This window comes from Rhinoraja longicauda, chromosome 13, assembly GCF_053455715.1.
Source record: "Rhinoraja longicauda isolate Sanriku21f chromosome 13, sRhiLon1.1, whole genome shotgun sequence".
In the NCBI taxonomy this organism is placed as follows: Eukaryota; Metazoa; Chordata; class Chondrichthyes; order Rajiformes; family Arhynchobatidae; genus Rhinoraja; species Rhinoraja longicauda.
In genome coordinates this window covers 17,564,572-17,590,452 of record NC_135965.1, presented here as the reverse complement: position 1 = coordinate 17,590,452, position 25,881 = coordinate 17,564,572, and the positions used below count along the sequence as shown (strand labels likewise).

Below are 25,881 nucleotides of genomic sequence, written 5' to 3'. Positions count from 1 at the left end.
CGACCAACATGTCCCATCTACACTCATCTCACCTGCCTGCCTTTGGCCCATATCGCCCTAAACCTATCCTATCCCTGTACCTGTCGAAACGTTACTTAAACATTGCAATATAACCTGCGGTTGGGATGAAGTGATTTAAAAGAAAGGTGAACGCTAGCACAAACATCCCCTGCCTCTCTCTCTCATCCTCAGCAGTCAATGTAGACAATGGGCAGATAGCTTCCCATTTGATAAACACAGACACATCAAACCACTGGAATGTTGCCAAGGCATTTGAGTCACCTAGAGTGCATGTTCAAACCGGAAACAGTCACCTGTTGGGAGTTTTGTGTTACAGTCACCTGTTGGGGTTTGGGCTGGATGGCATTTGGGCAGTGCTGTATCTGATCGACCCGGGTGTCCGCAGCAGTCCTGGGTACATGATGGAAGGACTTCTGTTCCTGGGTTTTGTCGCAGTGATTTCAGAAGCTGTTCCTGTTGGATTATATTCCCGGTAAGAAATATCACTGGATGTATTGCAGAAATGTAGGAGCCGGAGAATTCTTACCACCACAAACAAAATCTGACATTCACGTTTTTGTTTTCAAAGGGATAAAGTTTTGCGCCTAAAGCCTGAAAATGAACAGCATCTGCAGTTCTTAAGGAATGTGCCTCTTCCTGAGCAGGTAATATTTTGTATTTATATCTGTGATTAAAGAGAGTGGAGGTAAACTACACAACTAATGGGGTCTTTCATATGCATGCAGGTTGATTTCTGGAAGCCAGCTTCTGCAGAGCTGGTGACTACAAATAGGACTGTGGACATTAGGGTCCCTGCAGACTGGGTTGCCAAATTTCAAAGTGAGCTGGAGAAGATTGCATTGAAACATGAGTCAGTTTCAGATACTTTTAAACACTCACCAAATACTTTCATTGTTCATTCCCCTCCTTATTCTCTGTCGGAATAAAAAATTGCTTTGTGTTCTGCAGGGTGTTAACTGAAGAATTGCAAATCTTGATTGAGAACCAGTTTGATCAGAAATCGACGCGAGATATCCACTACAATTATGCAACTTATCATACCTGGGACGAGGTGAAATTCATTTTCTTTTTTGCAGTATTATTTCAAATTGTGCAAAGCAGCGTTTCGGACTGTTAAGTTTAATTTAAGAGAAACGGTCGATAAACAGGTCCTTCAGTCCGCTGAGTCCACGCTGACCATCGATCTCCGGTACACTTTAGTTCCATGTTGTGCCGCTTTCTCTTCCATTCCCTACATACTGGGGGGAATATACAGAGGCCAATTAACCTACAAATCTGTGTGTTTAGTTTAGTTTAGTTTAGTTTAGAGATACATCGCGGAAACAGGCCCTTCGGCCCACCGAGTCTGCGCCAACCATCGATCTCTGCACATTAACACTATCCTACACACACTCGGGACAATTTACAATTTTACCAAGTCAATCAACCTACAACCTGTACGTCTTTGGAGTGCGGGAGGAAACCGGAGCACCCGGAGGAAACCCACACGGTCACAGGGGGAACGTGCAAACTCCGCACAGGCAACACCCGAGGTTGGGATTGAACCTGGGTCTCAGGTGCTGTGAGGCAGGTCTACCAGCTGTACCACCATGCCACCCCCTAATAGAGAAGAGAGTGGACATATGAAACATCTCTTCAGCCTCATGAATCATTTTAGCCTTTTGATATATTCAGGAGCTTCAATGACTGCCTCTGGTTGGAAAACTATTCAACTGCCTAATCAGAGAAAGGATTTGCCAGAAGAGGTATGGCCATTAGTAGGAACTGCTGGAGAATATTAACACTGAATACCTTCCTGAACTTGTGGCGCCTTCACGCCCACGTTGGTTTTGCAACCAACACGCGACCACTGGTGACTCGCCAGCAGCCTCACGAGAAGGTCCAGCCGCATGAGCTCAATCACAACTCCAAGGTCAGACGCACTCATTCGCCTTATCTGCGATCATTCGGTTATGATTGGTGAGAAAGGAAGCAAAAGGGACTTCTGGAATAAACGTGAAGGTGTCTGGCTCCGCAAAGTGTCGTTTATTCTTTGCTTTCTGTTGTGGGATTCAGTAAATTCCACAACTGGTGACCCCGTTGCTACACGCAACCTTCCACTTACTCACGAAATATCTGACGATAAAAGTAATACGGTGGTAGTCGACGAAGTAAAACTCGACGTCCCAACTCCTTTTACAGGCAATGCGAGAGGGTGGTTTTCAATGCTAGAAGCTCGATTTCACTCCCTCAATGTCACGAGCCAACGAACAAAATTCGGGTTCCCAGCAGCTGGTCTTCCAGAGCAGATCGCGTGGGAAGTAGAGGACGTGCTCCTTAATCCTGAAGAAATGACGCCATACGACGTGCTGAAATCCGCCATCTTGGAGCGAACGCAGCCCTCATTTCGGAGCTGCTGGGAGATGATAATCACGGCGATAGGAGGCCATCACAAATGCTGGCTGGTGGGAGACGGAAAGATCGACGGCGAAGTCTAGAAACAGAGGTTTCTCTGCTGCATGCCTACTCTGGTGCAGGGGCACCTGATAGGTATGTTTCCATCAGCCAGCATAGCGAGCTCGTTTATGGTTTAACGCAAACCTTGAGGGTTGGGGATGGGACCAAGGCGATGCCCAACGCATTTGCTGGAAACACCGGAACTATGGTGCAGCAGGCCGGTTGTGTCAACCTCCTTGCTCCTTCCACAAACGTCAACACCCGGGCAACGACGAGGCCCGGCAGTAGAGGCGACTGCTGCCCTTGGGCAAACAAGCCACTGCCTTTTTCTCAGCGACTGCCTCTCGGGTATACAATATCTCATTGACTCTGACGTCGAGTTATCGGTCGTTCCTCCCAGTTCCCGATAGAGTTTTCACCCTAACCCTGGATGTGTTCGGCAAGAGCGCGCAGGTTACCCGTAGATCGCCTCAAAGTCGCAAAGGCCGTAAAATCACCCCGCCAGACCACTACGGGGCAGGCCAGAGTCAGGCAGTCGCCACCTTGTATGACTCAGTAGCTGAGGGGGGAGCTGTGGCACCCTATCGCCCACGTTGGTTTTGCAAACAGCCTGTCACCGCTGGGGGCTCGCCAGCAGTCTCATGAGAAGGTCCAGCCACAAGAGCTCAATCACAAGGTCAGACGCACTAATTGGCCTTATCTGCACATAGGCTGTGATTGGTGAGAATGTAGGTAAAAGGGGCTTCTGGAATCAACAGGACACAAGTGTCTGGTTCAGCTAAGTGTTGTTTGTTCTTTGCTGTCTGTCGTGGGATTCAATAGATCCTACAACCTCATTAGTGCCTGTCGGGTATACAATATCTCATTGACTCTGACGTCAATATCTGAGTTATCGATAATCAAGTTTTTTTTCTTGGAAAAGACTGTGAAATCTATCTAATTATATGTCTGGGGGGAATGTCTGAAGAAGGATCCCCACCCACCCACTCATCCATTCCCTCCACAGATGCTGCCTGACCCTTTGAGTTTGTCCAACACTTTGTGCATTGCTCAAGATTCCAGCATCTGCAGTTACTTTTGCCTTAATGTTAACTGTGGTTTATATAACTATTTGCATTTCCCTGTGAGTGACTCACATGCCATCTATGTATACAATTCAATAACAAGGAGCAGCATTTATATGGTGCCATTACACCATCACAAGGAATTCCGCGTATGAAACTGGAATATGGCAGGTATTTAATGTGCAACAGATTATTATGACACCTCCCCTTAGGAAATATCCACGTTATCAGTTCAGGCAATCATCAATGGACAAAATTAACAAACTGTTGGAGGATACTTAAGAAAATGCAGCTGTTACATTGAAACATAGAAAATAGGTGCAGGAGGAGGCCATTCGGCCCTTTGAGCCAGCATCGCCATTCATTATGATCATGGCTGATCGTCCACAATCAATAACCCGTGCCTGCCTTCTCCCCATATTCCTTGATTCCACTAGCCCCTAGAGCTCTATCTAACTCTCTCTTAAATCCATCCAGTGATTTGGCCTCCACTGCCCTCTGTGGCAGAGACTTCCACAAATTCACAACTCTCTGGGTGAAAAAGTTCCTTCTCACCTCAGTTTTAAATGGCCTCCCCTTTATTCCAAGACTGTGGCCCCTGGTTAGTTTACAAAAAAAGACACAAAGTACTAGAGTAACTCAGCAGCCAGGTAACATCTCTGGAGTATTAGAAAATAACTGCAGATGCTGGTACAAATTGATTTATTCACAAAATGCTGGAGTAACTCAGCAGGTCAGGCAGCATCTCGGGAGAGAAGGAATGGGTGACGTTTCGGGTCGAGACCCTTCTTCAGACTGATGTCGGGGGTGGAGGTTGGGACACTTTTTGGGACTTTTTGAGGTGAGGAGGGGGAAAGAGCTGGAAGAGAGGTGGAAGCGGGATAAAGCCTGGCGAGTGATACAGGTGAGGTGCTGAACAATTTAGTCCTACCTTCATTTCTTCCAGCTTTCTCCCCCCCCCCCCCCCCCGCCCTCCTCCCAATACAATCATTATCGACCCAAGATGTCGGCTGTCCATGATCTCCAGTGATGCTACCTGGGCAGATGAGTTACTCCATGACTTTGTGTCTTTTTTTCTGTAAACCAGCACCTGCAATTTAGGTTAAAGATGCAGCGCATAAACAGGCCCTTTGCCCCACCAAGTACGCACCAACCAGCGATCCCCATACACTAGCACTATCCTACAGACTAGGGACAATTTACAATCTTTTACCAAAGACAATTAATCTACACACCTCTACATCTTTGGAGTGTTTGGAGGGAACCAGAGGTCCCGGAGAAAACCCCCGCAGACACAGGGAGTACGTACAAACTCCATACAGACAGCACCCATAGTCAGGATTAAACCTGGGTCTCTGGCGCTATTAGACAGCAACTCTACCGCTTTGCCACTCTGCCATCCTGTCTGCTTGTGTCTGCTGGAGCAACTCGGCAGGTTGGGTAGCATCCGTGGAGGGAATTGGACAGTCGACATTTCGAGTCAAGACCCTTCATCTGGACTGAGAAAGTAGAAGGGAGATAGCCAAGATAAAGAGGTGAAGTGGGGAGGGGTGGGCCAAGAGCTGGCAAGAGATCGGTGGATACAGATGAGGAAGGGTTGATTGGCAGTTTGGTGGGTGTTGGGAGCAGAAAGGCGGAGAAATGGACAGAGGCTTGGTGGGAATGTGGAGACTGGGCGTCAGGGGTTATAGGGAGAAGGCAGGAGAATGGGGTTGAGAGGGAAAGATAGACCAGCCATGATTGAATGGTGGAGTAGAATTGATGGGCTGAGTGGCCTAATTCTGCTCCTGTAACTTATGAGCTTATGAACATCAGAGGACTGTAAGGTCATGAAATCCAATAAGAAATGAAGGGATGAATGGTGGGCCAGTGGGAATAGTGGAGTCAGAGGATAAGGGAGGCAGTGGGAGGTGTGTGTGGGCAGTGGACAGATGACGTAGGTGGGGGAGGAGGAGAGGAAACTAGGTCATAGGGATGGGTGGAAAGAGAAGGGGTTGCATGGGAAATCTGTTCTCACAGATCCATACTGGCTATCTACTATTTCAGTCCAGATGAAGACCACGGGACTCACCCAGTGCGTATACTGACGGCAAAGGTTTTTGATGTTCTGGGGATCAAGGGATGTACTGACAATGGAATAAAGTAGTGCTGAGTTAAAAGATCAGTGAACGATACAAGGGCTGAATCATCTCCACTTGATTCTTTACCTCGTGTCTAGTTTAGCTTAGAGATACAGAATGGAAACAGGCCCTTAGGCCCACTTAATCCACGCCGGCCATCGATAACCCATTCACATCACTGTGCACAACTGTAATAGTCTTGAATAGGAAGGAACCCTCTAGATGCCAGTTTACACTGAAGATAGACACAAAATGCTGGAGTAACTCAGTGGGTCAGACAGCATCTCTGGAGAAAAGGAGTGGGTGATGTTTCGGGTTGAGACCCGTCTTCAGACGTAATGGACACCACATTTTCACAAATCTTTTTACTGTCAGGCTGACACATTTACAATAATAAATATATATCCAGGGGCAGTAATGGTTTGATATTTGATTGTAGATTGAATCCTGGACTGCCAGAATAGCAGAGGAAAACCCAAACCTAGTTTCTCGGATGGAGATTGGAAAGACCTACGAGGGAAGAAGTATTTATCTGTTGTGGGTAAGATCATTTTTATTATCTTCCGACATTTCGCTGAGGTGGAGGCTCCTGCTCGCTCCTGTTAATTTGTAGCCACCTCAGCGAAATGTTGTACAACATGGAAAAAGTCGTGGTCCTACAGCATGAAAACAGGGCCTGCAGCCCAACTTGCCCAGGCCGACCAACATGCCCCATCTACACTGGACCCACCTGCCTGCGTTTGGCTCATGTCCCTATAAACCTGTCCTATCCATGTACCCATCCAAATGTTTTCGAAACGTTGTGATATTACCTGCCTCAACTATCTCCTCTGACAGCTCGTTCAATATACCCACCACCCTTTGTGTAAAAAAATTGCCCCTCAGGTTCCAACTAAATCTTTTACCCCCCCTCACCTTAAACCTATATCCTCTGTTTTTTGATTCCACTGCTCTGGGTAAAAGACTGCATTTACCCATCTATTCTGCTCATGATCTTGTACACCTCAATAAGATCACTCCTCATCCTCATGCACCCCAAGGGATAAAACCCTAGCCTGCCTGACCTCTCTCTATAGCTCATGCTCTTTGAGTCCTAGCAACATCCTCATAAATCTTCTCTGCACTCTTTCCAATTTAACAACATCTTTCCCGTAACATGGAGACCAAAACTGAACACAATACTCTAAAAGTGGCCTCACTAATTTCTTGTTCAACTGCAACATGAACCTCCCAACCTCTATACTCAATACTCTGACTGATGAAGGTCAATGTGCCGAAAGCCTTCTTGACCACTGGTTATGCGTTCCACTTGTACTGCATGAATGGCTGAAATGATCCACGTTTAATTCCGGATCTTGCTTCAGATTCCGGCATCTGCAGTTTTAATTGTTTTGCATTTTCCAAAAGCTTGATTGGATGCAATGGTTACACTTGATGATGCAGCCTTGCAATTAGACTGTAAGTTCCAATCCTTTCTTAAAGGTCGGCAACAGAACGGGTGTGGAGAAGCCAGCCATCTTCATGGACTGTGGAATCCATGCCAGGGAGTGGATTTCCCCGGCCTTTTGCCAGTGGTTTGTGAAGGAGGTCAGTGGAGAAACCTGATGTCTTTCAGTCGTGAAGTTTTTATTTTGCATTTCTCATTCTTCTGGGCCTTAAGAAACATACCCAGGTACAATTCAATCTAAGTAGATGGTGGTTTGGCACTGTAGGGTCACTGCCTTACAGTGCCAGAGACCCGGGTTTGATCCTGACTGCGGGTGCTGTCTGCATGGAGTTTGTACATTCTCCCCGTGACCACATAGGTTTTCCCCGGGTGCTCCAGTTTCTTCCCACACTCCAAAGACGTACAGGTTTGTAGGCTAATTGGCTTTGGTAAAGATTGTAATTGTCCCTACTGTGTAGGATAGTGTTAATGTCCGGGGATCGCTAGTCAGCATGGACTCGATGGGCCAAAGGGCCTGTTTCCGTGCTGTACCTCAAAACTGAACTAAGCTAGAGACAAGGAAATGCAGATGCTGATTTACACATAAAAGACACAAAGTGCTGAGTAACTCAGCAGGTCAGGCAGCATCTCTGGAGAACATGGATAGGTGACATTTCGGGTCAGGTCCCCTACTCAGACTAATTGTTGGGAGGGGGGAAAAAGCAGGGAGAGAGAGTTCAATATAAAGCCTTTTCTATTTTTTAGGTTGTTGGAAGCTACAATACCGTCCCCCTGATAAACACACTTCTCAATCAATTGAATTTCCTGGTTGTTCCTGTTATAAATGTGGATGGTTACATTTACAGCTGGACTACGGTAAGCATTATTGTAAAGCATTGTACACATAGTTCCTGTTGACTGGGCATTCACTTGGTTTTCTTGCTATTTACTCAGTCTAAATATTCATCTGTCTGGTCCTAACAAGAGTCTCTTGCAATCTTCCATTCCTACCCTGTTATAGTTCTGTTATCCTCCACACCAACCAAACACATCATCCATTAAAACTCAAGTTGCAACAGTTCAAGTTGCTCTGCTCAATAGTTTATTCATCCATATGCAAGAAAGCTACCCAGATGCAGAGTTCTAAGCTGGCTTATGTCACAATTCATGCAGTGAACAGTATACCCTAAGAAGAATCGTGTATACCGGGCGTCATCCAATTTAGTTTCGTTTAGAGATACAGCATGGAAACAAGCCCTTTGGTCCAACCATTGATCATCCGTTCTTATTCGTTTTAGTTATCCCAATTTCTCATCCATTCCCTATACAGTTTAGGCAATTTATAGGGGCCCTTCAGCCCAACCTGTTCATGCTGACTAATAAGCCCATCAAACTAACCTACAACCCCCCCACTTCCCTTACTCCCCCCTGCGCCTTGTTCCTCCTTGCTTCTCCATGCCCCACCTGGATGTGCAGCCATTTCTCCCTTTCTCCTCCCTCTGTCCCCCTTCCATCTATACTCCTTCCTCTGACTTCACAAATTCGGCAGTTCAGGCAACATCTTAGGTTTAGGTTTATTATGCTCACGTATACCACAGTGCAGCCAAAAGCTTCGTTTTGCACGCTTTCCAAACCGAGCAGATATACCATACATAAATACAATCAAGCTCACTCAAACTCAAAGGGGAAGGTACAGGGTGCAGAATCTAGTTCTCAACATTGTCGCGCATCAGTTCCATAGACAAAGTCAAATGTCCGCAATGGGGTAGAGGTAAATCGAACAGTACCCTAGCTTATGGAAGGACTGTTCAGCAGCCTGATAGCAGAGGGGAAGAAGCCGTTCCTGAGTCTGGTGGTGCGTGCTTTCAAGCCTATGTACTTTCTGCTGGACAGGAGGTGGGAGAAGAAAGAATGACCAGGGTGGGACCAGTCTTTGATTATGTTGGCTACTTTTCTGAGGCAAAGTAACGTTTAGATTGAGGCAATGGTGGGAAGTCTGGTCTGCGTGATGGACTGGGCTACATCCAAAAGCCTGCAATTTCTTGTGGTCTTGGGAAGAGCTGTTCCCAAACCAAGCTCTGATGCAACCCAACAGTGTGCTTTCCATGGTGCATCTCTGGGGAAGGGAATGGAGTTAGTCCTTGAACCAGACTTCCGAATCAGTTTTCTGAAGGGTCCTTGACCTGAAATATCAACTCCGTTTCTCTGTCCACGGATGCAGCCTGGCCCGCTGAGTGTTCTGCTGAGTGAGCATGCTCTGCTTTTGCTTTAGATTGCTGACACCTGGCTTTTCTTAAGGCTTCAGTTTCCGGATGGAAAGAAGCTGTTTCTCCAAACATACAATGGGAAGTCTGAAGCCTCAGCGGCTGGAGGCTTTCCCAGCAACTGACTCCAGGACCCCACATCTCATCTTCCCGAACATCACTGCCTGGAACCAAAGTGGGCAGTGGGCAAACCTTAACAACCCATTGGTCAGGGAACATAAAACAGCACAGCACAGGAACAGGCCCTTCAGCCCACAATCTCTGTGCCAAATATGATGTCACGTTAAACTAATCTCCTCTGCCTGTGTGTGATCCATATCCCTCATTCCTGCATTTCCGTGCACCTATCTAAAAGCCTCTGTCATGCCACTATCGTATCCGCCCCTATCTCCGTCCTGGCAGCATGCTCCAGGCACCCACCAAACTCTATGTAAAAAAACTTGCCCCGTACATCCACTTTAAATTTTGCTCCTTTCATCTTAAAGCTAGACCTTCTTGTCTTTGACAATTTCAACCTGGTAAAAAGCGTGTGACATGTAATTTTATATACATAGTGAGACTGAGTTCTGATGTGACTTGGTTTAGATTTTTTACATACTCCTTTCAGGTATCCCATCAACCTCCTAAGCTGAAGAGAAACCAATCCAAGTTTGTCCAACCTTTCTGTTTAGCTAATGCCCTCAAATGGTTCTAGTAATCATCTTTTACTCCAAGGCCTCCACATCCTTCTTGTAATAGGGCGACTGGAACTGCACACAATACTCCAATGTAGCCTAACCAAACTCCTAGAAAACTGCAGATGGACACAGAGTGCTGGAGTAACTCAGCGGGCTAGGCAGCATCTCTGGAGAAAAGGAATAGGTGAAGTTTTGGGTCGACACCCTTCTTTAGCTCCTATCACGTTGCAACATGACATCCTGACTTTAATATTCAATGCCCCGTTAAAGGCAAGCATACTGAATGCCTATTTTAACCACACTACCTACTGACTTTGTGTCGGATTTTTGGACTTCAGTTTCTGATCCCACCTTGTCAGTGAACTTGGTCATTTTGTACCTCCGTGATACTCCTGTGTACGTGGCCTTTGTTAATTCTCCGGCTTGTCTCTCATGCTCCATTCTCTGTAAACTGGTTCAGCTGTGTTTTGGCTGATACGTAGATATGTGATACATTGATATTTTAATTACATGGGCATAGTGAATACAATCGGGCTTCATTCAATTTCCCAACAATGTGGCACACATTTCACAGCAAAGGTAAAGCTCAGCAGGTACAAAATAACACCACCGTCTCCAAGTCACACACTGCACTGACTTGGAAACATATCAACATTCCATCATCGAAGGGAGCACAAAATGCTGGAGTAACTCAGCGGGTCAGGCAGCATCTCTGGAGAGAAGGAATGGGTGACGTTTCAGGTCGAGACCATTCTTCAGACCTTCTTCTTCAGTGTTTCCTCTCTTCGATGAGAGTTTAGCCACATTCTCCCCCTCTGTGTTCCTCTGTTCAACATTCCATCATTGTTACTGGCAGCGCAGTGGGACTGCTTTCACCAGGAGGGCTTCAGCAGTTCAAGGAAGTGGTACACCACCATCTCCCCAAGGACAATTAAGAATGGGCAACTAAGATTCAAGATTTCTACAGCGTTTCTTTCTAGATTCTAGCTGACGAGAGGACCGTTCAGCTGCCTGATAACAGTGATAACAGTGGGCTTAGGGAAGGTATTGTGGTGGGTGGGTGTCAGAGTGTGTAAGAGTAAGGAGTGAGTTGAAAGGATGGTTGATGTGTCAGCAGGTTCTGTTACTCTACATTCCCTTGGTGCCACGTCATGGGTATGGCTTCTGTTCATCTGTTGTGGAGTTGCTAGGTTATTTGCATTGTTGCGTGCAAAGGCAAATTATGAGGGTACAGTTATCAACATCTTATTTAATAGATGGTGACCGTTGATGACTGGTACAACAATGTATCCAGTCATACCTCAAGGTAGACAATTCTTAAAGGTACACTCACTGTTATATATGCTCTTAAGGTGTCTTTAAGTGAAGCTTTTCTTTAACCTGGTTTTGCAGGTATTCAGCTTTCAATCTCCCTAATGAGTATATTCCCACTAATGGAGAATTACAAAGCTTCACATTTGCCCACATTAAACCATTGGGGGAAGCTGATGGGGTGTTAGAGGGAGAAGAGATTGCTGGAAAATAAATTAGGGAGCTGGGACTGATGGGATTGGCATGAGGGCCAGCATAGAGTCAATGGGCCAAATGGCTTTCTTCTGCGTCATAAGGAAATGTGAGCCTGGTGTCTTGAAAAGTGTTCCTTCCACCAATAACTCACAAGCTCTCACAATATGTCACAAGCGTGTTCAGTTTCAGTTCACTTTAGTTTATTGTCACGTGTACCAATGTACATTGAAAAGCTTTTGTTGCGTGCTAACCAGCCAGCGGAAATACAATACATGGTTACAATCGAGCCATTCAGGCTGTGCAGATACACGATAAGGGAATGACGTTTACTGCAAGGTAAAGTCAGTAAGGTCTGACCAAAGATAGTCCAATAGTAGTTCAGGACTGCTCTCTGGTTTCGATAGGATGAATGTACCCTGTGGTTACCGGGTAGACGCGGCTGGAGCTGAGACTTATTCCTCCAATTAAAAGGAAGTGCAAAGTCACCTGGCCCTTTTCATGAACTGATAAGCTGTGATGAAATGTGTGTTTACATCATAATTTAGAGTCGTGGCACTGTATGGTTGCAGCATATTTACATTATCTCCTGTTTGTCATAAGATCATAAGACATAGGAGCAGAATTAGGCCATTTGGCCCATTGTGTCGGCTCTGCCATTCCATCATGGCTGATCTATTTTTCCCTCTCAACCCCCTTCTCCTGCCTTCTACCTGTAACATTTGACACTCTTTCTAATCAAGAACCTATCAACCTCCACTTTAAAAATACCCAGACTTGCTCTCCACTGTGGCAATGATTCACTGCCCTCACGTTAACGAAATTCCTCCTCATCTCCATTCTAAAGGTACGTCCTTTTATTCTGAGGTTATGCCCTCTGGTCCTAGACTCTCCCACTAGTGGAAACAACCTCTCCACTTCCACTGCAAATAGGTATTTCATTTTTCGAAAGGTTTCAATAAGATCCCTCCTCATCCTTCTTAACTCCAGCGAGTAAAGGCCCAGAGCCATCAACGATCCTCATAAATTAATCCAATCATCGACAGGATCATTCTTGTAAACCTCCTCTAGATCCTCCCCAATGCCAGCATATCCTACCTCAGATATCGAGCCCAAAACTGCTCACAATATTCTTTCCACAAATGTGCTGATTGAGACAACGTCGGTGCCAAGAGAAACCCCTCAAGGCCGTTGGACCGTTGACCTGGATCTGCCGGCTGGCCAATGCAGAGCTCATTCACCTAACTCTCTGACTGTGCTGAAGTTTGGGACTCCAAGAAAGACATAAACCTCAGTGCAGCAAAACATGGAGGTTCTCCCACTCCACTCCTATTTGGGAATCCAAAGGCAGAGGACAAAGTTTCCTGGCACTTATGGTGGGAATTCTGCCCCTGAACCTCTGCTAGTCAGCAACATTTTGCTCAATAGGATTCAACAATCAAGAGTCAATAGAACGGCACAGTGGCGCAGCGGTAGCATTGCTGCCTTGCAGTGCCAGAGACCCGGGTTCAATCCTAACTACGGGTGCTGTCTGTACGGAGTGTGTACGTTCTCCCTGTGACACGTGGGTTTTCACCGGGTGCTCTTGTTTCCCCCCACATTACAAAGAAGTGCAAGTTTGTAGGTTAATTGGCTTCTGTAAAATTGTCCCTGTATGTGCAGGATAGTAGTGTATGGGTGATGGTTGGTCGGCAGGGACTCAGTGGGCCCGAGGGCCTGTTTCCACACGGTATCTTTAAACTAAACTAAACTAAATAGTCCCCTTTTCCTGTCAGATAGCAGGTTTTTTGTTTTTGACATACAGCGCAAATACAGGCCCTTCCGCCTACCAAGTCCGCACTGACCAGCAATGCCGGCATATTAACACTACCCTACACACACTCAGGACAATTTACATTCCTACCAAGCCAATTAACCTACAAACCTGTTTGTGTGTGGAGTGTGGGAGGCAACCGAAGATCTCGGAGAAAACAGCATCCATAGTTGGGATCGAACCCGGGTCTCTGGCGCTGCAAGCGCTGCCAGGTAGCATCTCCACAGCTGCACCTCCGTGCCGTCCTAGTTCAATAGAGTTAGTCACACTCTATCCCTTTTCGCAGAACATCATCAACTTCCATTCATGTACGATCACTAACCTAGTAAAACCTTCCAGGGGAATTCACAGGGGTGTGATTAGATGAAATTTAGCACCAGGCTTCACAGGAAATGTTAGGGTTGGATGCCAACAAGCTTGCTGAGAGAGAAAGGCTTTAAAAATGGGTTTTGATGCAGGGATAGTGGTGGCAAGACAAAAACCTCAGCAAAGCAATTCCAAAGCACAGCACACACTATTCCAGAGATAGGATATCAAATGATGGTGTGCCAAGTTGCTGCACTATTAAATCATAATTATTGCACTGGAGTGAAATGGCAGAACATAATTAAATGTTTGCATAAATTGTACTTAAGGTGTATTATCTGCCCGATATTTAATCCGACTGTGCCTGTGCATGTTTGTGCGTAGAATCGACTTTGGAGGAAGACACGGTCCAGGAACCCTGGCAGTAACTGTGTGGGAACTGACCCCAACCGAAACTTTGATGCCAAGTGGTGCAGTGAGTTTATGCTTTTTAACAGAGACCTGCCGTGTGAGGGGTGGGCAATTTAAATTAGGAATTTTCTAGATATTTGCCCTTGTGGAAAGGAATGATGGTTGGTGCCAAGGAACCATAGCTTGTTCCTTCCTGTTGCTTGTTCCTTCCTGTTGCTTCAGCCTTGACACTAATTGATGATCCAAACATGGTTTAGTTGAGTTCAGTGTAGTTTAGAGATACAGTGTGGAAACAACCCATTTGGCCCACTGAGTCCACGCTCAATGGCGATTCTCGCACTCCAGCCCTATTCTAGGGACAAATTACAATTTTTCCAAAGCCAATTAACCTACAAACCTGTACATCTTTGTAGTGTGGGGGAAACTGGAGCACCCGGAGAAATCCCATGCGGTCACGAGGAGAACATACAAATTTCGTACACACAGCACCCGTAGTCAGGATCGAACCCGGGTCTATGGCATTGTAAAGCAGCAACTCTACCGCTGCGCCACCGTGCCGCCCTGGGGTTGGGCTCGGGACATTTCAATGTTTCAAGATTACAAGGTCAGTTTATTGTCACATGTACCAATTTAAGGTACAGCGAAATTTGAGTTACCATACAGCCAGACTAAGTGAAAAGCAACAAGACACACAACCACATAAAAGTAAACGTAAACATCCATCACAGTGGATTCCACATTCCTCACTGTGATGGAAGGCAATAAAGTTCAATCTTCTTCCTCTTGTTCTCTTGTGGTCAGGGCTGTCAAACCATCTGCAGTCGGGGCGATCAAAGCCCCCGCAGCCGACGGTCAAAGCCCACGTCGGGGTGATCGGAACTCCCGCGTCGGGGCAGTTGAAACTCTCACCGCGGCATGGAGCTCCCGAGTCGGTCTCTTCTTACCAGAGACCGCGGGATTCACGATGTTAAAGTCCACAGGCCCCGCGGTTGGAGCTTCGACCCCCGGCAAAGGGATCGCAAGCTCCGCGATGTTAAAGTCCCGCAGACTCCCGCGGCTTGGAGCGCCGGGTCGGTCTCCAGGAAAGGCCACCATCTCCACGATGTTAGGCCGAAGTGGGGACGGAGATACAATATGGAAAAAAATCGCATCTCCGTTGAAGAGATTGAAAAAAAGTTTCCCGCCAACCCCCCTACCCCCACTCCCGACATAAAAACAAACCAAGGAACACGAAAACATACTTTTTAACACATAAAAGAAGAAAGCACAGACAGACTGTTGGTGAGGCAGCCTCTGCTGGTGCAAGAACAAACTACTATCCTTGAGTCAAGCACAAAGTGCTGGAGTAACTCAGTGGGTCAGGCAGCATCTGTGGAGGGAATGGACAGGCAAAGCGTTTAGTCAGGACCTTCTTCAGATTCAAGAGTGTTGGAGAGTTGCGTGCAGTTTAAATGTCAAAGTCAAATGTCGAAGGTGCGAGGGGCAAAGTATAAAGGAGATGTACGCGGCAGTTTTTTTGACGTAGATTGTGGTGGGTGCCTGGAACGGGCTGCCAGGGGTGGTGGTGGAGGCAGATACAATATTGTGGTGGGTGCCTGGAACGGGCTGCCAGGGGTGGTGGTGGAGGCAGATACAATATCGGTGTTTAAGAAGCTTTCAGATAGGTACATCTCTTGAAGGAAGCAACCTTTGAAAAAGCTTTTGAAGAAAGGACACCCTAAGTGAATCGCAACATATGGAGTTGGGGATAAGGGCATGGGATTTAGTAGAAATGTGCAGGAGTCTGAAGAAGAAGGGTCTCGAACCAGAAAGTCACCCATTCCTTCTCTCCGGAGATGCTGCCTGTCCCGCTGAGTTACTCCAGCTTTTTGTGTCTATCTCTGGGATTTAGTACAGTGAGGCTTTTCACTGTGACCCACACTTTGTTTAAAGTATAGATGCTATTCCCGAGATGAAGGAAGGAATTAAATATCGCAGTAGAGTTGCTGCCTCACATCTTCAACAATCTGAATACTATTTTGACCTCTTGAGCTGTTTGTGTGGAGTGTGCATGATCTCTCTATGACTGAGTGAGTTTCCTTTGAGTGCTCCCGTTTCCTCAGGCACCCCAAGATGTGCAGGCTGGTAGGTTTATAGTTTAGTTTAGTTTAGTTTAGTTGTTTTATTGTCATGCATACTGAGATACAGTGAAAAACGTCTTTATTGTGGCATGCTATCCCGTCAGCGGAAAGACGATACACGATTACAATCAGGCCATATCTGTACAGATGGAGGATTAATGTCTGCTATAAATTCACTCCAGTGTATAGACAAGTGACAGAATCTTAGGTGGGAATGCAGTGGGAAGAAAATAGGGATTGGTGTAAATGGATAGTAATGGTCAGTGCAGACTGGATGGGCTGAAGAGCCTGCTTGTTACTCTGTATGAATCTATGACTTCATAATGATGACTTATCTCACCCACAGCCTCTGGTTCCTCAAGAGATCCATGCTCAAACGTTTACTGTGGACCGCATGTAGAATCCGAAAAAGAAGTCAAAGCTGTTGCAGACTTCATCCGTAACCATAGCTCGATCATCAAGGCATATCTCACCATTCACTCATACTCCCAGCTTCTCTTGTATCCCTACTCCTACAAAGATTCCCTTCCATGTCATCACCAAGAGCTGGTAAGTTGCCACGTGTCCTAAATGAATTAGTAACAAATTTAAGGTCTATGTAGAAATCAATTGTTTATTTGAAAAACATGCCCGATTCATTAGGGTGTCCTTTGGAACCAAGAGAAGAATAGAAAATGCTAAAGTCAGCTCTGTAATTAGAATGTTTCATTTTCTTTTGTCTGTGTTCTTTTTTTTTTAACATCCCCCCCATTGACCTATCAATGAGGCTTCAATGAAATATCAGTGTCAGATGCAACTTTACATATCAGATGATATCATATGATTGAAAACAACCTTTGAATAAAGTATCATCATCATTACCAATATCTCCAAGGCAACCCCCGCTCACCCGTTCAGAGATATTCCCTTTGTCCTATCAATCTCTCCCTCACACTATATCAAACTGAAAACAACTGTTTTTCTCTCATTCCCAGTTCTGGCAAAGAGCCTTTGAAATATTGACTCATTGCCCTGAAACATTGACTCTTTTCCCCTTTCCACAGATGCTGCCTGACCTTCGAGTGTTTCCAGCATTTTCTGGTTTTATACCAGATGCTTAGTAACTGCCATTCTTTGATTATTTTTAAAATATAGAACAAGGAGTCATAGTTTAAGTCAAAAGGGGGCACCCATCCACAATGGAGTAGAATGTTTCTCTCCCTAAGGTTAGGAACTCAAAGAGTGGTGGAAGACAGACTTTGAATATTTCTAAGATGTAGATAGATTCTTGATGTGGTGAAAGTTCATAATTTATAGGAGCAGAATTAGGCTATTCGGCTCACCAAGTCTACTCTGCCAATCAATCATGATTGATCTCTCTTTCCCTCTTAACCCCATTCTTCAGTCTTCTCCCTATAACCCTGACACCCTTACTAATCAAGAACCTGTCAATCCCCGCCTTAAGAATATCCATTGACTTGGCCTCCGCTGCCATCTGTGGCAATGAATTCCGGAGATTCACCTACCTCTGACCAAATAAATTCCTCATCATCTCCTTTCCAAAGGTACATCCTCTTACTCTGAGGCTGTGCCCTCTGGTCCTGGACTCTCCCACTAGTGGAAGCATTCTCTCCACATCCAGTTCATCGGAAAGAGGTGCAGTTGAGGAGTTGAAGTTACAATCAAATGTACAGGTTAATTGCCCCTCTGTAAATTGCATCTAATGTGCAGGGAAGGGGTGCAAAAGTGGACTAACATTGAACTAGTGTGAACTGATGGCTGGTACGGACTCAGTGGGCCGACTGGCCTGTTTCCATACTGTATCTCCAAACTAAACTATACTAAACTAAACTAAACTAAACTAAACTATTCTGTATGTCTGTCTACATTCTGACAGAGCTACCTAGTAGCACCTGCCAACTCTCATACCACGACATTTTAATACATATTCAATTTACATTTGAACCACCTTCTTTTTAATACATATTCAATTTACATTTGAACCACCCTCAGTACAACTCAGTCTAGATAATTAAAGTTTTCTGAATAACAAAAAAATCACCTGCAGCTCTGGGTGCCAATTTTTCCAATTTTCTTCATTCTGTGTCCCCTGCTCACTAACTTAATTCTGCTGCTGATAGCAGTTTATTTCTAATAATTCCACCTAGTCATCTTTGAATTTCTCCTTTCCCTTCCTGGTTCTCAGCTACAGCTTTGCTAATTAGTTTAGTTTATTTTAATTTAGTTTAGTTTAGTTTGGTTCAGAGATACAGCACGGAAACAGGCCCTTCATCCCACCGAGCCCGCGCCGACCAGCAAGCCTCGCACACTAGCACTATCCTACACACTAGGGACAATTTACAATCTTTACTGAAGCTAATTAACCTACAAACTTGTACATCTTTGGAATGTGCGAGGAAACCAGAGCACCTGGGGAAAACCCATGCGGTCACAGGGAGAACGTACAAACTCCGTACAGACAGCACCCATAGCCAGGTTTGAACCTGTGTCTCTGGCACAGTAAGGCAGCAACTCCACCACTGCATCATAGTGCCGCCCATAGTCTCTTCATGTAACTCAATTCATCTCACTCTGCAATTTGAAATTAAAACATAAACGTACAACACTGAACATACGGCAAAGACCCTTCGCCCCACAATGCCCATGCCAAACATGACGCCAAGTTACATCTCCTCTGTCTGCACATAATCCATATCCCTCCATCCCCTGCATATCCATGTGCTTATCTGAAAGTGTCTGAAATGACACTATCGTATCTGCTTCCACCACCATCCCTGGTAGTATGTTCCATGCATATACCACTCTGCAAAAAGAAAATTGCCCAACACGTCTCCTTTAAACTTTGCTCCTTTCACATTCTAGCTATGTCCTCTAATCTTTAACATATCCACCTTGGGAAAAAATGCTGACTGTCTCTATCTTATCTGTGCCTCTCATAATATTATGCAGTTAATTCCCCCAGTCCTTTCCCCAATGTGTTAATATCCTTCCTGAAGAGCAACGTTATTTGATAAGCATTTGACCTGAGCTCTAATCAATGATTAGTATGGGCCCTGTGGAAGGGTCTAGGGCCTGAATTGTTCACTCTGATTTTCTTATCATGGGTTGTATTTGCCTTGTGGAGTGTTTCCAGCATTTTCTGTTTTTATTTCAGATTTCCAAAATCAACTTTTTAAAAAAAAATGTTCACCATCAAGTTTCCCAGAACTTCATCACATTTTTGCTCACAGATTTTAGTAACCCCAGGGTCTCTTTTGCATCATTTATTATCATCTTGTCCTGCTGCCTTCATAGATTTGTATATCTCTGATCCGAGAGCCCTAGGAAAATGCCATAATTTTGTTCATATTGTTTTTTTCCCGTCATTCCCCGTCCAAACCTGCAACAATTTGTGAACTGTAGAAACAAGGAACAGCAGTTGCTAGCTTACAAAGAAAAGACACACAGACTGCTGGAGTAACTCAGTGTTGGAGATGAAAAGTTCTAGTGAGGGTAGTTGGCCAACCGGGGGGGGGGGGGGTCCAAGAGGAGGGGGTCCGCTGGAGATGGGAGAAGGGGTCCTCAGCAGGTCAGGCAGCATACCTGGAGAACATGGATGGGTGACATTTCACGTCGGGACCATTCTAGTTTTAGTTTATTGTCACGTGATTCAAGGTGCAGTGAAAAGTTTTTGTTGCGTGCTAACCAGTCAGCAGAAAGACTTTACATGATTATAATCGAGCCATCCATAGTGTACAGATACATGATAAAGGGAATAACGTTTAGTGCAGGATAAAGTCCGCATTAAAGATAGTCCGAATGTCTCTATTGAGGTAGATAGTAGCTCAGGACCATTCTCGAGTTGTTGATGAGATTGTTCAGTTAGCTGATAATATTCTTCAATCTGAAGAAAGGACGGGACTGAAACGTCACCCATCCACGTTCTCCAGAATGCTGCCAGACCCGCTGAGTTACTCCAGCACTCTGTGTCATCAATCTGTGAGATGTTGCGTTAATTTAACCCACAGTTTGCCTTTGTTTCAATGGATGTTATTTCATGATATTCCGATTGGCACAACCTCTCGAGTGATCATAGCACCAGAAACATTCGGATCAAAAGTGAATGTTTTGATGCTGTGCTGGAGAGAGGTTCTCTTCCTGACCTCTATTGGCAGATTCTAGGCACTATGGTGGAGCAAACCCCAACTAGCTGAGAATGTAGAAAGAGATGGCAGCGACAGAGTTGTTGCCTCACAGCGCAGGTTCGATCCTGACTATGGAGTTTGTATATCCTGTATGGAGTTTGTATATTCTCCCCGTGACCACGTGGGTTTTCTCCGGGTGCTCCGGTTTCCTCCTACACTCCAAAGACGAGCAAGTTTGTCGGTTAATTTGGCTTCGGTAAAAATTGTAATATGTCCCTAGCGTGTTTCCGCACTGTATCTCTGAACTAAACTATACTAAATCCACTCATATCATATATCATATATATACAGCCGGAAACAGGCCTTTTCGGCCCTCCAAGTCCGTGCCGCCCAGCGATCCCCGCACATTAACACTATCCTACACCCACTAGGGACAATTTTTACATTTACCCAGCCAATTAACCTACATACCTGTACGTCTTTGGAGTGTGGGAGGAAACCGAAGATCTCGGAGAAAACCCACGCAGGTCACGGGGAGAACGTACAAACTCCTTACAGTGCAGCACCCGTAGTCAGGATCGAACCTGAGTTTCCGGCGCTGCATTCGCTGTAAAGCAGCAACTTACCGCTGCGCCACCGTGCCGCCCTCGTACATTTCAATTTGATATTTCTGAAAATCACATTGTTTTTTTGGTAATTTTGTTTCAGGATGATCTAGCTCGGAATGCGGTTGAGAAATTACAAAGCCTTTATGGAACTGAATATATCTATGGTCCTGGAGCAAGCACAATATGTAAGCATCCCATTATTCAGAAAGCATTCCTTTAATAGGATTGATGTTGCAGAGTTTTGCACCGAGTCTCATTTACAGCATTAAATTAGGCAATGCCATGTTTCCTTACAAGTTTTAGGCAATGCAGCTTGGAAATAGGCCCACTATGTCCACGCTGACCGTTAAGCATCTTGGCGACATGGTGACACAGTTAGTGGAGCAGCTGCCTCACAGTGCCAGTGATCCGGGCTCCAGCTTGACCTCGCATACTATTGGTTTCTCATTGTCACCTGGATCGGTGGATGCAGTGAAAAATGTAGTTTGTGTGCTTGCTAACCAAATCATGCCATTATGATTGTGCATGAGCACATTCAATTGCTAAACATGTAAAACAGGTAGTGCAAAGATAAAAATAACCAGAGTGCTGAATATCATGTTACAACATTTCCGTGCGACAGCTATAAAGTGCCAATAAAAAAAGTGCAAGAACAGCAATGAGGTGGATTGGGAGATCGGGACTAAACCCTTGGCTTAAGAGAGGTCTATTCAGTGATCAGGTTACAACGGGGAATAAGCTGTTTCTGAATTTGGCGTTACGTGCTTTTAAGCTTTTGTATCTTCTGCCCGATGGGGGAAGGGAGAAGACTGAAGTGTAAGTGGTCCTTGATTATGTTGGCTGCTTTCCCCAAGGCAACGTGAAAAATAGAGGGGTTTGGTGCAGGGAGGCTGCCTCAATTCATCCACAATTCTCTGCAATTTCTTGCGGTCTTGGGCAGAGCAGTTGTCAAAACAAAGATAGACACAAAGTGCTGGAGTAACTCGACAGGTCAGGCAGCATCTCCGGAGAAAAAGGATTTGTGATGTTTTGGGTCAGATTCCATCTTTAGACCTTCTTCAGACCCCATACCTACTCTAACCTCATCCCCTCCGAATGTCCAACCCTCCGCTCACTTTGCTTTAATCTGTGCCCTCGTTGCCAAATCCCGACAGGATGCTTTCTATGGTGTATCTGTTGAAGTTGGTAAGAGTCGTTGGAGAAATGAAGTTGGAGAAGTGTAGAGTTTGAACAATGTAGGGTTTCCCCCACTTTCCCACTTTCCTCCCACGTCCCGGAGACATAACGATTGCTAGGTTGATTAGGCACTGTAAAGAGCCCCGAATATGTGGTTGAGTGGTAGAATCTGCATTGAGAATAAAACTGAATTAGTGTTGGGCGGCAAAGTAGTGCAGCAGTAGAGTTGCTGCCTCACGGCATCAGCCACCTGGGTTCGATCCTAACTACAGGTGCTATCTGTATGGAGCAATTGGCTTCTGTAAATTGTCCCTAGTGTGTAGGGTAAAACTAACATAAGGGTGATCATTGGTTGGTGTGGCCTTGATGGGCCTGTTTTCATGCTGTATCTCTAAACTAAACTAAACTAAACTAAACTAAACTAAACTGTAGATTGGATGTAGGTGGTCAGTGCAAACGCAGTGGGCTCGAGGGCTTGTTTCCATGTTAATTGTGAGTTATGTCTCCACAGCTCTCATCTATACTTAATCCCATTATTCCCTCTTGCAACCCCATCAAGCTCTCTCCCTGATTCTTCTACCATCCCTCACCAATGCTGGCCAATTGACTGACCAACTCCCTAATTTATGGCATGTGACTGGTCATCCGAGCCTCCCAGAGAGAAGCCCATGCAGTCAGAGGAAGCACATGCAAACTTCATACAGCTAGCACCAGATGTCAGGATCGAACCAGGCTGCTGGCGATGTTCATCAGTGGCACGAACTTCTGAGTCAGCCTTTGTTTTGTTTCCAACCTCCATAAATTGGGTAACTCTTGCTAGATGGTTGGAAACAAATCCCACTGTGGTGTAATAGAAGAAACTTTATACCGCCCACCTGTTGATTACTCCTCCAAATTATACACCATGGAACAGCGTTTAGATCATTGCCATCCCCTGTACGTAGGTTAGGCCAGCTCATAACTTTGCTAACCTCTGCCTAGCCTTACGTAGCAACCACTCAAAACACAAAGTTCTGGAGGACCTCAGTGGGTTAGGCAGCATCAGAGGAGGGAATGGGTAGATGATGTTACGCATCGGGATCCTGACCCAAAACGTCACCTGTCCGTTTCCCTCCCCAGTTGCTGCCTGATCCACTGAGTTCATAAGTTCTAGGAACAGAATTAGGCCACTCGGCCCATCCAGTCTACTCCACTATTCAATCATGGCTGATCTATCTTTCCCTCTCAACCCCATACCCCTGCCTTTTCCCCATAACCCCTGACACCCGTACTAATCGAGAATCTGTCAGTCTCCACCTTAAAAATATCCATTGACTTGGCCTCCACAGCCGTCTGTGGCAAAAAATTCCACAGATTGACCACACTCTGACTAAAGAAATTCCTCAGAGTGGATTGAATAGTGGAGTAGGCTTGATGGGCCGAGTGGCCTAATTCTGTTCATAGAACTTATGAACTCAGTGGATCAGTGGATGAGCTGGCCTAACCTACGTACAGGGGATGGCAATGATCTAAACGCTGTTCCATGGTGTATAATTTGGAGGAGTAATCAACAGGTGGGCGGTATAAAGTTTCTTCTATTACACCACAGTGGGATTTGTTTCCAACCATTTAGCAAGAGTTACCCAATTTATGGAGGTTGGAAACAAAACAAAGGCTGTGTTTAGCTATACGGTGACTCAGTGGTTCTTGCCACTGATGAACATCGCCAGCAGCCTGGTTCGATCCTGACATCTGGTTCTAGCTGTATGAAGTTTGCATGTGCTTCCTCTGACTGCATGGGCTTCTCTCTGGGAGGCTCGGATGACCAGTCACATGCCATAAATTAGGGAGTTGGTCAGTCACTTGGCCAGCATTGGTGAGGGGTGGTAGAAGAATCAGGGAGAGAGCTTGATGGGGTTGCAAGAGGGAATAATGGGATTAAGTATAGATGAGAGCTGTGGAGACATAACTCACAATTAACATGGAAACAAGCCCTTGAGCCCACTGCGTTTGCACTGACCACCTACATCCAATCTGCAGTTTAGTTTAGTTTAGTTTAGTTTAGAGATACAGCATGAAAACAGGCCCATCAAGGCCACACCAACCAATGATCACCCTTATGTTAGTTTTACCCTACACACTAGGGACAATTTACAGAAGCCAATTGCTCCGTACAGATAGCACCTGTAGTTAGGATCAAACTCATGGCTGATGCCGTGAGGCAGCAACTCTACTGCTGCACTACTTTGCCGCCCAACACTGATTCAGTTTTATTCTCAATGCAGATTCTACCACTCAACCACATATTCGGGGCTCTTTACAGTGCCTAATCAACCTAGCAATCGTTATGTCTCCGGGACATGGGAGGAAAGTGGGAAAGTGGGGGAAACCCTACATTGTTCAAACTCTACACTTCTCCATCTTCATTTCTCCAACGACTCTTACCAACTTCAACAGATACACCATAGAAAGCATCCTGTCGGGATTTGGCAACGAGGGCACAAATTAAAGCAAAGTGAGTGGAGGGTTGGACATTCGGAGGGGATGAGGTTAGAGTAGGTATGGGGTCTGAAGAAGGTCTAAAGATGGAATCTGACCCAAAACATCACACATCCTTTTGACCTGCTGAGTTACTCCAGCATTTTGTGGAAATAAATTCCTTCTCATCTCCTTCCTAAAGGAATGTCCTTTAATTCTGAGGCTATGACCTCTAATTCCAGACTCTCCCACTGGTGGAAACATCCGTCTGTGGCAATGAATTCCTCCAGCACTTTGTGTTTCTCTCGGGATTCCAGCATCTGCGGTTTCTTGTGCCTCCCAAGTATGTTTACTGTTTAAGGATAAGTTGACAGATTTAGAGACTATGTTGTGCTAAAACAGCATCGTTGTGTTTTCCCATCAGATCTTGCATCTGGGGGTTCAGATGACTGGGCCTACGATCTTGGCATCAAATACGCATTTACCTTTGAACTCCGTGACAAGGGCCAGTACGGCTTCCTATTGCCTGAGTCGCAGATCAAGGCAACATGTGAAGAGACCATGTTGGCAGTCGACCATATCACCCATTATGTTCTCGACCACCTATATTAAACTTTTTAAAGAAAGGGCAAAGTTAAAGATGGGTATTGGGTGACTTTAAAGTTTAGGTTTAGATTTAAAAGCAGTTTTGATTTTGCTGGAGGAAATGACTAATGCCTCTTTGAAAGGTATCATGGACACACTGGTTCAGGAGGATAACATTTGCCTTGGATTAATTTTCCCTCTTGTACTCATCGGATCATAGAGTTCAGAAGAAAGACATCAGGCTCACAGTGTCTCGCCAGCTCTTAGAATGAGTAATACAATTACCCTCAATTTTCTTTTACGCAAGCTGCTGTTATTAAGTGCTTGTCTAATTCCCTTGAAAATTGTTTGAATATTTCCTATCACTGTGCCTTCAGGCTCCATGTCTGCATTATAATAACTTGGTGCACAGAGAAGGTTCTCCTCTGGTTTCTATCCCTTGTGGCTTCCCGCTGGTGGAACAAATGTTTTCCCGCCTAGGACTGAATGATTAAAAACGCATAGAGTTGTAGAGTCATACAGCACAGAAACAGGCCCTTCAGCCCCATTCGTCCATGCCAACCACAATGCTCATCTAAGCTAGGCCCATTTGGCCACATTTACCTTGAATCCTTTCCGATATGTCCAAATGTCTTGTACATAAGTGATAGGAGTAGAATTAGGCTATTTGGGCCATCAAGTCTACTCTGCCATACAATCATGGTTGATTGATCTCTCCTCCTATCCATTCTCCTGCCTTCTCCCCATAACATCTGACACCTCTACTAATC

The 25,881-nt window shown here is 45.4% G+C and overlaps 1 protein-coding gene across 1 annotated transcript; it reads left to right on the top strand.

The window, feature by feature from the left end:
- Nucleotides 1-419: 419 nt before the first annotated feature.
- Nucleotides 420-25,138, top strand: LOC144599153 (carboxypeptidase B-like). Its single transcript, XM_078409888.1, has 11 exons — nt 420-493; nt 590-665; nt 747-871; nt 970-1,072; nt 6,081-6,182; nt 7,124-7,228; nt 7,833-7,943; nt 14,015-14,105; nt 16,508-16,710; nt 20,994-21,078; nt 24,951-25,138. Exons 1-11 carry the CDS (start codon nt 420-422, stop codon nt 25,136-25,138), a joined length of 1,263 nt encoding a protein of 420 aa, XP_078266014.1.
- The last annotated feature ends 743 nt before the right edge of the window (nt 25,139-25,881 follow it).